The sequence below is a fragment of the Carcharhinus amblyrhynchos genome, chromosome 3 (assembly GCF_965287045.1).
Source record: "Carcharhinus amblyrhynchos chromosome 3, sCarAmb.v2.hapA, whole genome shotgun sequence".
NCBI classification, from domain to species: Eukaryota; Metazoa; Chordata; class Chondrichthyes; order Carcharhiniformes; family Carcharhinidae; genus Carcharhinus; species Carcharhinus amblyrhynchos.
The window spans coordinates 26263473-26275806 of NC_137326.1; the positions used below are offsets into that span (position 1 = coordinate 26263473).

Consider the following 12334-nt stretch of genomic DNA (forward strand, 5'->3'; position numbering starts at 1 on the left):
CTTATTTATAAATAAAAATAAAAAGACAGGAAGTTACAACACTACTAAACTTGAGTAAGTGGTCATAAATTAATATATAAAAATAGATTCCCAAAAATACCTAACCATTGCACGTCACTATAATTATTGAAAACACATACCTGCATAAGCTGCTGTTTCAGCTTTTGAATTTCAGAAATATTCAGTTCACTTAGCAAATCGGACACCAAACTTGGTGCTGGTTTAAAGATATCATTTTTCTTGGGAGTGGACATCTTATTGTCACCATTCATTTTGCTGAGGCTATTGTTTTCGTAACCATTAATCATCTCATCATTGTTTGGTTCATTGCCATCATCACTAAACTTCAATCCATCCAGAGATATATTCAACTGGCTAGTGTACATTGAATCATTGATATTCATGTAGTGGGATAATTCTTTTCGCATATTGTTCTTCTGTTCACGCTCATTCTTCAAAGTCTCCAAGGATTCCTCAAGTTGGCGTTCTGCTATTTCTTTCAGTCTGATGGCATCTTCCAATTGACTGTTGAGGAATTCTGTATCTTCTTCAAGTCTTTTAATCTCATGTTTAAGACCTTCAAATTCAACCTGCATTATGATGAAATAATTAGTTTATTTATGAGCAGAATAACATTTTATGTTCACTAGTAACCAGATTTGTGGTTAAAATCAGCTTTCATAAACTATACCCTTAATCATAACGGTGTTTATCTATGCATCATAGAATCTCAATGTGGAGATGCCAGCGTTGGACTGGGGTAAAAATGGTAAGAAGTCTCACAACACCAGGTTAAAGTCCAACAGGTTTACTTGGTAGCAAAAGCTACTTGCTTTCAGAGTGCTGCTCCTCCATCAGGTAAGTGGGAGCTCTGTTCACAAACAGGACATACAAAGACACAAACTCAATTTACAAAATAGTGGTTGGAATGCAAGTCTTTGCAGGTGATCAAGTCTTAAAAGGTACAGACAACGAGTGTGGAGAGAGCATTAAGCACATGTTAAAGAGATGCGTATTGTCTCCAAATGGGACAGTTAGTGAGATTTTGCAAGCCCAGGCAAGTCGTGGGGGTTACAGGTAGTGTGACATGAACCCAAGATCCCGGTTGAGGCTGTTCTCATGTGTGCAGAACTTGGCTTTTGCTACCAAATAAACCTGTTTGACTTTAACCTGGTGTTGTGAAACTTCTCATAGAATTCCTGCAATACAAAAGGAGGCCATTCGGCCCATCAAGTGTGTACCGACCACAATCCCACCCAGACCCTATTCCTGTAATCTCACGCATTTGCCCTGTTAATCCCCCTGACATTAGGGTCAATTTACCATGGCCAATCCACCTAACCCACACATCTTTCAACTGAGGGGGGAAACTGGAGCATCTGGAGGAAACCCATGCAGTCACAGGGAGAACATGCAGACTGCACACCAGACAGTGACATGAGGCCGGAACTGCACCTGGGATCCTGGCGCTGTGAGGCAGTAGTGTAACCACTGTGCCACCCCATGCAGGTATCATGGGGATACAGGAATACCCAAACTCAAATAAAAACATTTCATTATTTTGCATGCCTGGCAGTTTTGAGAAAAAATTAATAATGCATTGTGGAAGCAAAGAAAGATGTGCCTTTTCTTGCCTGTAAGAGTGAAGAACTTTTGGAAGAAGTACTTTCTGAAAATATAATTTCTGTATTATACTTTTAGGTCAAAAATCATTCAAAAATGCACTTGCTAAACATTATGGTCAGGAACTGTGCAAATCATGTCTTATTTTGAAGCAATGAATTCTTACTTCATAACTTGTTCATAAGAAGCAATATTATGGAGCATTAATACTCGACAAAGATTGACTTTCTTCTAGCACAGGAATAATCTTTACTTTTCAGAAATCAAACATTTAACGGCTGTACTGAATGCAGTTTTAATTTGATTCAATGACCTTACTGATGAATATGGCATTATTTTAGTGCTCCATCCCCAAAACTTTTACTTTTGCATCAGTACACATCAAGGCAACTATAGAAAAATTGAGTCATCAATTTTAAGCTCAAATCCTTAAGCTCAAATTTGAGTATTGTAACAATTTCTCCCATCTTCCTGGTCAACAAGAAATGTAAAGTTGCCAAAACTGCAATTTTGACTCATTCTAAGATCAACATGAGTCATATCTTTCCATTCATTTTTCCCTATCTAGCTTACCCTTTAATGGATCCACGTTATTCACTGCAATATTGTATTCCACTCTGTAATCACTCTTTAGGTGAAGGACATTCTCTTGAATTCCCTACTGAATTAATTTCTTCCAACCATATTTTAAATTTTATCATCTAATGGTGGGCATCAGTGACAAGGCCAGCATTTATTGGCCATCCCTAACTAGTCTTAACAGGATGGTGAGTTACTTACCCTAGAATTTCAGGTCCCTGACGTGGAGATGCCAGTGCTGTACTTAGTCTTGTAGCCACAGTATTTATACGGCTAGTCTAATTCAGTTTCTGGTCAATGGTAATCCCAGGATGTTGATAGTGAAGGATTCAGCAATGCAATTGAATCATAGAATCCTTAGTGTAAAAAGAAGCCATTTGGTCCATCAAGGGCCCAATTTTACCAAAAATTCGCGCCCGTTTTTGGGCGCAAAATCGCAGTAAATTCAGGCGTCAGGCCTGTAACGCGATCTGCACCCGAAACCAAGCAGATCACGCCTTTACCGACACCTGAGTATACCCCTCTCCTTCGGCAGATGCCAGCAGAATGCCAGGAAGGTGCTGCAGGATGTCCAAGTGCAGTAAGTCTCACAACACCAGGTTAAAGTCCAAAAGGACATTAACCTGGTGTTGAGACTTCTTACTGTGTTGACCCAAGTCCAACGCCGACATCTCCACATTAACGAGTGCAGGTCAGCAGGATGGAGGAGAGAGAGCAGCAATCCAGGTAGGTTGGGGGTGTGCTTTGTTGGGGGGGGGGGGGGGGGGCCAAATCGCAGCTCATCCCCCCGCCCCCAGGCTCTCTTGTGTTAGTTTAACTGCACATGCGCAGTTCAGAGCTCCAATCGTTCCAGCAAAGCTAAGTCCCACCCACAGCGCAGACCAGATCGGAACCGGCAAAAGCCGTATGGGCGCACTGGAATGAGGATTCCAGGCTCGGATCTGTTTTATGTCCGGATCTGGCCCTTAGCCTCCAATTGGTAAAATCTGGCCCCAAGTCTGCACCAATTCTCCATCAGAGCATCTCACCCAGGCATCCCTAACTATCCCATCCCCATAATCCTACATATTTACCACATTAATCCACCAACCTACATGTCTTGGGACACAAACGGGCAATTTAGAATGGCCAATCCATCTAACCTGCATATCTTTGAACTGTGGAAGGAATCTGGAACACCTGGAGGAAGCTCACGCAGACACAGGGATAACATGCAAACTCCACACAGTCACCCAAGGCTGGGATCGAATCCAGGTTTCTGGAGCTGTGAGGCAACAGTGCTAACCACTTAGCCTCCGTACTGTCCCAGGGAAATGTCAAGGGGAGATGGTTAGGTTCTCTCCTTAGATATGGTCATTGCCTGGTACTTGTCATACAAATGTTACTTGCACTTATCAGCCCAAGCCTGAATGTTGTCCAAGTCTTGCTGAACAGACTGATTAAATGTTTGAAGAATCGCAGATGGTACTGCACATTGTGAATCTTCAGTGAACATGCCCACCTCTGATCTTATATTAACACTGGGGGTTGCACTGGGTATGACTCCAACCATCATACCCAGTTCTACAGGAGTCATATCTTTCCATTCATCTTTCCCTATCTGGTTTATCCTTTAATGCATCCATGTTGTTCACTGCAATATTGTATTCCATGCTGTAATCACTTATTAGGTGAAGAACATCTCTTGAATTCTCTACTAAATTTACTTCTTCCAACCATATTTTAAATTTTATCATCCAATGGTGGGCATCAGTGAATAGAGAGTGCTTTTCCCCTGATTCCCCCGGATTTTGGTTTTGTTAGCACTCCCTGATGCCACATTTGGTCAAATGCTACTTTGATGTCAGGGACAGTCACTCTCACGAATGCAACTCTTTTGTCCAGATTTGGACCAAGGCTGTAATGAGGCCAGGGGTCGAGCAGTCCTGGCAGAGCCCAAACTGACTGCAAGTGAGGAGATTATTTATGGCTTCCAGATTTGGTTTCCTTACAAATGGAAACATTTTCTCCACTTCTACCTTCTCAAAGTCTTCCATTACTTAAAAGAACTCTATCCAGCCACCACTCAGCCTCCAGTTTTCTGTTCAGTCTGATGTGATAGAAAGTTTTGGTAAAACTTGCACAATTTTTTCCAATATAAAATTCAAAATACTCACAAAACAGCTTTTATAACTCACCTGGTTTTGTTTAAGGACAGAGACTTGTTTCTGAAGAGAGATGTTTTCATCTTCAAGCTCAGAGTAATCTTGCAAAAGCCTCGCTTCACGGAATTTATATTCTTTAATGTCATCACGCAGGCGATTTCTCTGCAGCTCCACAACCTGGTTGCCCTAAAGAATAAAAAAACTAACTTTATCCAATCTAAAAACCTATTCAATCTGCTGTAAACCTTGGAAAACAGTTAAAGTCATATTACTTTAATTAAAATGGTACACATTGGTCTCAACACAATACTACCAAATAAATTTGGCAAGATAAAACTAAACTGAAGTTGGATTGACTGTATTTTTCAGTTCATTCTTACAAACAAATAATTCTAAATGCTAAATCATTACCTCATCTATCTGATATAAATCAATTTGGAGATAGATGTTTTGTTTATACAATATTAATGAAAATTACTATGATTTGTAAAGCACAGCTCTTTCTTATTCAGTTGCAACTAACTTTAATTTTAGCAAATGTTGAATACTTCAAAGTGGCACTTTAAAGTTTGTTCCACATGCATGATTACAGCATCACTCAAAAAGCCAGTAATTATATACTGCATGATGTCCAAATTCAGTAACAGATACATGAAGACTTTTAAAACATGCATAAATACATAAATAGACTTGGACTATTGCTAGCTGAATTCCAGTGGTGCTGCAGAGCTGGGGTTAGAAGTGAGAAAGGGTACAGTAGGAAGAAATCAAAGAGGAAATTGCTCCCGAGTAATAACCATGCAACCAATAATTTAAAAAGAGCAGTAGTGAGCAGACACGAGATGCCAGACAGCGTGTGCACTAATGGACAGATCATTTTTTTTTAAAAGGTATGTACTTAGCAAATACATTTGCAAATATCTTTGAACATATAGCAAGTTCATACAAAAATATCAAAGCTTAAACTGTTCAAAAATCTCATTAAATATTTCACAAAAGATATTAGTATGCATTCGAGGCCTGACATGAAGAATGTAAAGATAATATCTGTTTCCAATCTTATTTCTTGTATGATCCAATCGGTTCAGTCCAATTATGAACTTAAGTATTCGTGATGAGTATATTTCTACTTCTGCTCAGGAGCAAGGGTTGTAACTTTGTAACATGGCTGCTTTCATCTCCCTATGGATCAGACATTAAAGAGTAGAAAGGAATCTCAGTGGTTTTAAATTACATTGATTCTAAGCGAGAAAACTGGAGAGGCAAGCTGCTTAAATGCATTGGGACAAATCAGGCTTTACGTGTTCCAGAAGGAACAATGAGCCATACTATAAGCTTGACTGATAGTCTTAAAATTGTTCATATAACCACTGACTCACTCGGGGTTATTCAGCCAAGTGCTGCCCAAAAACAGAATCACATTTAACAGCAGACATTTGTTTTGGGTTTTGCTAGCGCAGGCTGGTTGTTTATACCTTGACTCTGCTTATTATGGACAACCAAGGGAACATGCTGCTTGATTCGCAAAAGTCGCATGAGTCGCAAAAACCCAGCTTGCAGGTACAGCAGGTGGTCAGGAAGGCGAATGGGATGCTGGCCTTCATCGCGAGGGGGATTGAATATAAAAGTAGGGAGGTCTTGCTGCGGCTGTATAGGGCATTGGTGAGGCCGCAGCTGGAGTACTGTGTGCAGTTTTGGGCGCCGTACTTACGCAAGGCTATTTTGGCCTTGGAGGGAGTGCAGAGGAGGTTTACTAGGCTGATGCCGGAGTTGAGGGGGTTGAGCTATGAGGAGAGGCTGAATAAATTAGGCTTGTACTCGTTAGAGTTTAGAAGAATGAGGGGAGATCTCATTGAGATGTATAAGATGATGAATGGGATGGATAGGATAGAGGTGGAGAGACTCTTCCCGCTCAGAAAGGATAGTAGGACTAGGGGGCACAGCCTCAAGATAAAGGGGGGGCGGTTTAGAACGGAGTTGAGGAGAAACTTCTTCACTCAAAGGGTGGTGAATCTCTGGAGTTCTCTGCCTGTTGAAGTGGTGGAGGCTACCTCGCTAAATATTTTTAAGACGCGGGTTGATGGGTTTTTGATAAGAGGGGGGATCAAGGGTTATGGGGAGAGGGCGGGAATGTGGAACTGAACCAAGACAGATCAGCCATGATCTTACTGAATGGCGGGGCAGGCTCGAAGGGCTAGTTGGCCTACTTCTGCTCCTATTTCTTATGTTCTTATGATTCAATCAACCAATCGCTGGGACGTTCTATGTTACTTTGGTTGTTTTGCTTTGGAAGTTGCAACCAGGTACTTAGAGGGAAGTCTGAAATCAAAACTTAATTTGTATCAACTTGACCATTTTTTTTTTAAATCAGCTGCATAAATGAATACATGCCAAAGATGGCTGAAGAATCAAATACCTGACCTGAATTTGATGTTCCCATTTGCACTATTGTTGTAAAACTCATTTCAGCTCAGATCTGCATTCTGAATGATCCTATTTCATGAGAACCACAGACAGTTTAAATGAAAGACAAATGGTGTGTGAAATCTGATGCCAAAGTTAAAAATGGCAGACCCCTTTTCATTGTTTTATCATTTCTGTTGTGGCAGTAAATCACAACAAAAGTGAGCCAATCTAAAGGATCTCCTCTTGTGAAACCATATGATTCTATAAAAATAGAAATGCCGATAACTTCCTTATTTCCTGCTCTCAAATCTGTCCGTCCAATTAAAATCACAGCAAACAAATCAAACATTCTTTTAAATGAAGTTCAAAAACACAAAATTCAAATTCCAGCCACTCTGAACTCTGGACTCTGAAAATCTGATAGGGTGAACAAAGGGCTAATCTGCCTGAAAAAGAGGTGCTTTTACAGCAGCTGCCGAGATAAAGCTCTTCTATTATTTTGTAAACCAAGCTTCAAAGTCTGCTTAACACCAACCGTGTTTACAGCCCTGTGGCATTTTTTAAAATTTCCCCTTTTTCAACTACATGAAATGAAACCACACACAGGGAGGCCCTATCACAGCTATTCTCATTATTGTTGGGAAAATAAGAAGCAAGTCAGCTGGTAGTAATCAGCCATCTTTGTTTCTCCTGTTGAAAAAGCACCCCACACAATCTAATAAAAGTAACTTCACCAAAATGAATGCTCTCCAGGCGGCACGCTTGTTACATGAACAATGCATTACTTTTAACTGTACTTATGAATTTAATTTTCCTTTTAAATGATATTGATGACTTGTCATGTGTTTAAATATTGGTGGAGGCAGAGAACTAGAGTCGCGCTATGTAGTCCGAAAAGTTTCCTTTAGAGCTTTGGGCAGTTGTGCTAGTTGGAATTTAAAAGCTTCGAGAAAACTATTTTACCAACAGCTGCTAGGCATCTGCAATTACAGCTGTAATAAATTAAACTGGCACAAAGCCAGGCTCCATACGTCCTCATGCATCAAGGAAAGAAGCTGAAAACTCTGCAAAAAAGAGTTTTTAATTAAAAGATTGGTATATAAACAAGTTACACAATATTTATTTACAATATAATTATATGCATATACCTACAAGTGCATAGATATGCTATTGATATGATGTGTTTTAAGTCACACTCCTTTGTGTTGACTGACAGGAATTGCAGTTCATTATTCAAAATGAAAGCAGACAACTTTACTTTTAAACTTTGTTCCAAAGATTTGCAAAGCAGTTTCTCCATAAAATGTCAATTAAAATAAATTTTAATTCTGAGTGCTAAGCACAGGTCAAAAGAATTAAAAGAAATTGTACTCTGAGCACTGGATCCAAGAAAGCAGCATAAAATTGACCAGAAAAGCAACAAGCCTGAAATCTGGGAGCAGTTTAGAATTCAGAAAAGACAGATCCAAGCGCTGATTAAGAAAGGGGAAAATTGAGTACAAGGGTAAACTGGTGGGGAACATAGAAAAAAAACTGACTGTAAAAGTTTCAATAGGTATGGGAAGAGCAAAAGACTGGTAAAGACAAACATAGATCCCTTATAATCAGAAACAGTGGGATGTATAAATGGGAAACAAAGAAATGGCTGCACTTTAATTGCTGTAAGTTACAGGAATATGGGCTGGGTGCAAGAAGGTGGGATTAGAAAGGGCATCTGGGTGTCCTTGGACTCATGATGTGGAGATGCCGGTGTTGGACTGGGGTAAACACAGTAAAAAGTTCCACAACACCAGGTTAACGTCCAACAGGTTTATTTGATAGTAAATGCCACAGCTTTCAGAATGCTGTTCCTTCATCAGGTGAGTCACCTGACGAAGGAACAGCATTCCGAAAGCTTGTGGCATTTACTATCAAATAAACCTGTTGGACTTTAACCTGGTGTTGTGAGATTTCTTACTGCGCCCTTGGACTAGCATGGACATGAAAGGCCAAATGGCTTCAGTTTGTGCTACAACTTTTCTATGGTTCTAAATACATACTTTGGTTTTTGTCTTCACAAATGTGGACACAAATACTATATCGGAAACGTTGGGGAACACAGGGTTTAGTGAGAGGGAGGAACTAAAGGAAATCAGTATTGAGAGAAATTGAGTTGGGGAAATTGATGGGCTGATAAATTCTCAGGGACTAATATTCTACATCCCAGAGTATTTAAGGAAGTAGCCCTGGAAATAGTGGATTTGTGGTCATCCTCCAAGATTCTATAAACCCGAGAATAATTCCTACAGATTGGAAGATAGCCAATGTAACCCCACTATTTAAAAAGGCAGGTTGAGAGAAGACAGGGAATTACAGAGCAGTCAGCTTGACATCGGTATTGGGGAAAATTCTATTACAGTCCATTCTCAACGATTTTATAGCTGAGCACTTGGGAAAAAAGTGATGGAATCAGACAGAATGGATTTACAAAAGGGATTTTTAACAAAGCTATTGGAATTCTTCAAGAATGTAACTGGTATAGTTGATGAGGGGGAGACAGTGGATATCATTTATTTGGACTTTCAAAAGGCCTTCTTCTGTACTATAGGGATTCTACAATTGCCTACGTCTCCAAACACTGTTTATTCTTTCATGGGATGTGGGCATCGCTGGCAAAGCCAGCTATTGTTATCCATCCCGAACAGCCTCTGAACTGAGTGGGCTTGCCATACCATTTCAGGGGGGTTAGTTAGGAGTCAACCACTGTCATGGGCCTGGAGTCACACGTAGACAAGACAAGGTAAGGACAGCAAATTCCCTTCTCTAAAAGGACATTAGTGAACCAGTTGGGTTTTTACAACAATGATAGTTTCATGGTTACCATTATCAAGGCTAGCTTTCAGTTCCGGATTTTATTTAATGAATTTAAATTCCAATAGCTGTCGTGGTGGGATTTGGACCCTTGTCTCCTGGACATTAGCCTGGGCCTCCGTATGGCAAGCCCAGTGACATTGCCGCTATGCCACCATTTTCCCCAAATTGATAAATCCTCCATTTTCTGGTAAGAAGTATTCTTGAAATAATATATCACCATTTCAAATGAAAACTATTTACAATATTAACTGCCTTGATTCACTTATCTGTTCTTAAGCAGTAAAACCGTATGAGATAACTGTAGACACGTCAAAAAATGAAGTTTTAATTCCTCAAATTTGACAGGATCAGCGACTTAGAGCCACTAATGAGTTGGTTTTCCAGCGGAAAGATGACTTTTAAGTGAATCAATATGTGTAACATTGGAACGGTTCTCGGTTGAAAATGTAAGCAGCTAATATTTGCCCCAAGTTAATTTCAAGTCAAAAATTTGCCAGGTAAGAAAATCGAAAATCAAAGCAAAAGACAAAATCAATGACAATAGTCTCCCCACCATAAGGGAGTGGTTAATTAATGGTTGCTGTAGGAAAATGGGAAGGCATAGCCGAGAAGTTTGGTAACCAAGGATACCAAGGGAAATAAAAAGCTGCTTCTCTAATAAGACAAAGAAATTAATGGTCACACTTTACTGAACATGCATCAAATCTAATCAAGCATGCCAAACTACAACAGAATTCAACATCATTTGTCAACTAAATACTACCAATAGGACCAACTGCACCATTTTATGCAACATTTGTTTTTCTGCACCACTCTTAAGGAAGTGAATGGGTTTCACAAAAAAAATGTCCGCATACCATCACATGAACTTGCACTGAGATTTGCAAAACCTTGCTACCAGCTTGGGGAAAATGTATCAAGGGCAAATGGAAAACTGTTTCATTGGTAGACAGTAACTTTTTTAAAACTTTGGCTGTGCTACTTTTCCATGTTGTCATTGCGAGACTAGTCATGCAAGTGCACTATCAAAGCATTGTCATTGTTTCTCAACTCACCTTTGGGTTAATTTCTATCCAACAATGTACTCTTCAAAGCAACACAATCTGCAGTGTGTTTAATCATGATGCTTCTTTCTTCAACACAAACATGCTGCTGCACTCCGCCAAGAGACAGAGATATCAATGTTGGTGACCAAAAGCTTGATCAAAGACGTAGGTCAAGTAGCAAAAGGGGAAGAGATGAAAGTTTGAGAAATCTAGGGCTAAATGGTCTAGATGGTACAACCTCCAGTGGTGATTAGTGATTCACAAGAGGTCAGAACTAGAGCCATGCAGGGATCTCGGAAGATTGGAGGAGACAGTCGAGAGAGAAGAGAAGGATGGGCCAGGCCCTGTTGGACCCTAAGCTGAGTTACCAACACTATATTCATTTCATCACAAAGGTGACCTACTTCCAACTCAGAAAACTGCAAGTCCCCCTTCTGGTTTGTCCTGTTTTACGTAATTCTTCTTTAATGTTAGTCAGTTAACAAGGTTCATATTCGTGTTTAGCATTAGGATTTTACTTTTGAAACCACTTCGTATCAGGTCTGACATGGTGTCGCATGACCTGATCAGTGCCATTGGAGCTGACACTTCCACTCCCTGATATTCCCTTCACTGATCTCCCTCATGGCCTTTCCCACTCTGACTCTTCTGGTCATTGCCAACGTTTCAGCTCATGGTCTCTCTCATCCTTTGCCATTGCTCCAGCTTGCAGCTTCTCTCACTCCCTGACCCTCACAGTTATTGCAAACCTTCCAGCTCATGGCTCTCCCATGCCTGATCCACTTGGTTGCATTGACACCGTGGCTCTGAATCTCTCTTGCTCCCGAATCCACCTGGTTGTTGCCGACTGTACAGTTGGGTCCCTCCCGCTAACTGACACTTACTCCTGCCACCTCTCCAACTCGTCAAAGCTGCTCTTCCTGCCTCTCACATTTTACCTCTAGACTCTTCTTTAGATCCAGGGTTTGGACAAGGGATGTGGCAAACAGGAGAGGCAGAGTAGCAGGAGGTTTACCAAAAGATTGTAATGGCAAACGTTAAAAGAGAGAGTCAATGAGCAGGAGATGTTGAGAGTGAGAGGCTTGGAGAGCGGGACTGGCAAGAACAGGGAGAGGCAGCAAGAGGGGCAAGCAGCAAGCAGAACTGGCAGCAACCAGAAGGATCAGGGAACAGGAAACAAGCTGAAAGAGTTATATTTCTTTTAAACTTTTAAATCCATTTAATTTTAAAGTTATTTCATTTAGCAATGTAGGAATTCAGCAATGTAATGAACTCCAACTTACAGGATATAATGTTTTTCTTCCCAATGGGAACAGTCGTACAGAACCTAACTACAGCTTTTACATTGGTTTTATTGGGAACATTAAAGTTGCAGTTTTCAGGAATGCAGCTATAACTAAATGTACCACCCATTATCTCTGCCTCTTCTCCTAGTTCTCCTCTTGTTAGATTATCCTGTAAACTCATCTTAGACCGAGCTTTAAGTTACCTTTCCTGTTAGCTCCTTTCTAATTATAATGTCAATATTTGGTTAAAGTGTTTTATACATTAAAGGCCCTATGCAAATGCAAGTTATCACTGCAGAGTATGCCCTCCTGTTACCATAAAAAAACTAAATAGAATCCCTACAGTGCAGAAGGAGACCATTCAGCCCATTGAGTCTGCATCGACTGTGACGGAATA

General features: G+C 40.3%; 1 protein-coding gene across 2 annotated transcripts in view; it reads right to left on the bottom strand.

The window, feature by feature from the left end:
• Window positions 1–12334, bottom strand: part of LOC145337663 (protein bicaudal D homolog 2-like) — a 67320-nt gene that overhangs the window by 24702 nt on the left and 30284 nt on the right. For both annotated transcript variants that reach the window (XM_080182478.1, XM_080182487.1), the window contains exons 3-4: window positions 4380–4532; window positions 141–590 (exon numbers count right to left, since the gene is read on the bottom strand). In XM_080182478.1, the coding sequence (XP_080038604.1) occupies window positions 141–590; window positions 4380–4532 (603 nt within the window). The remainder of the gene's footprint in view (window positions 1–140; window positions 591–4379; window positions 4533–12334) is intronic.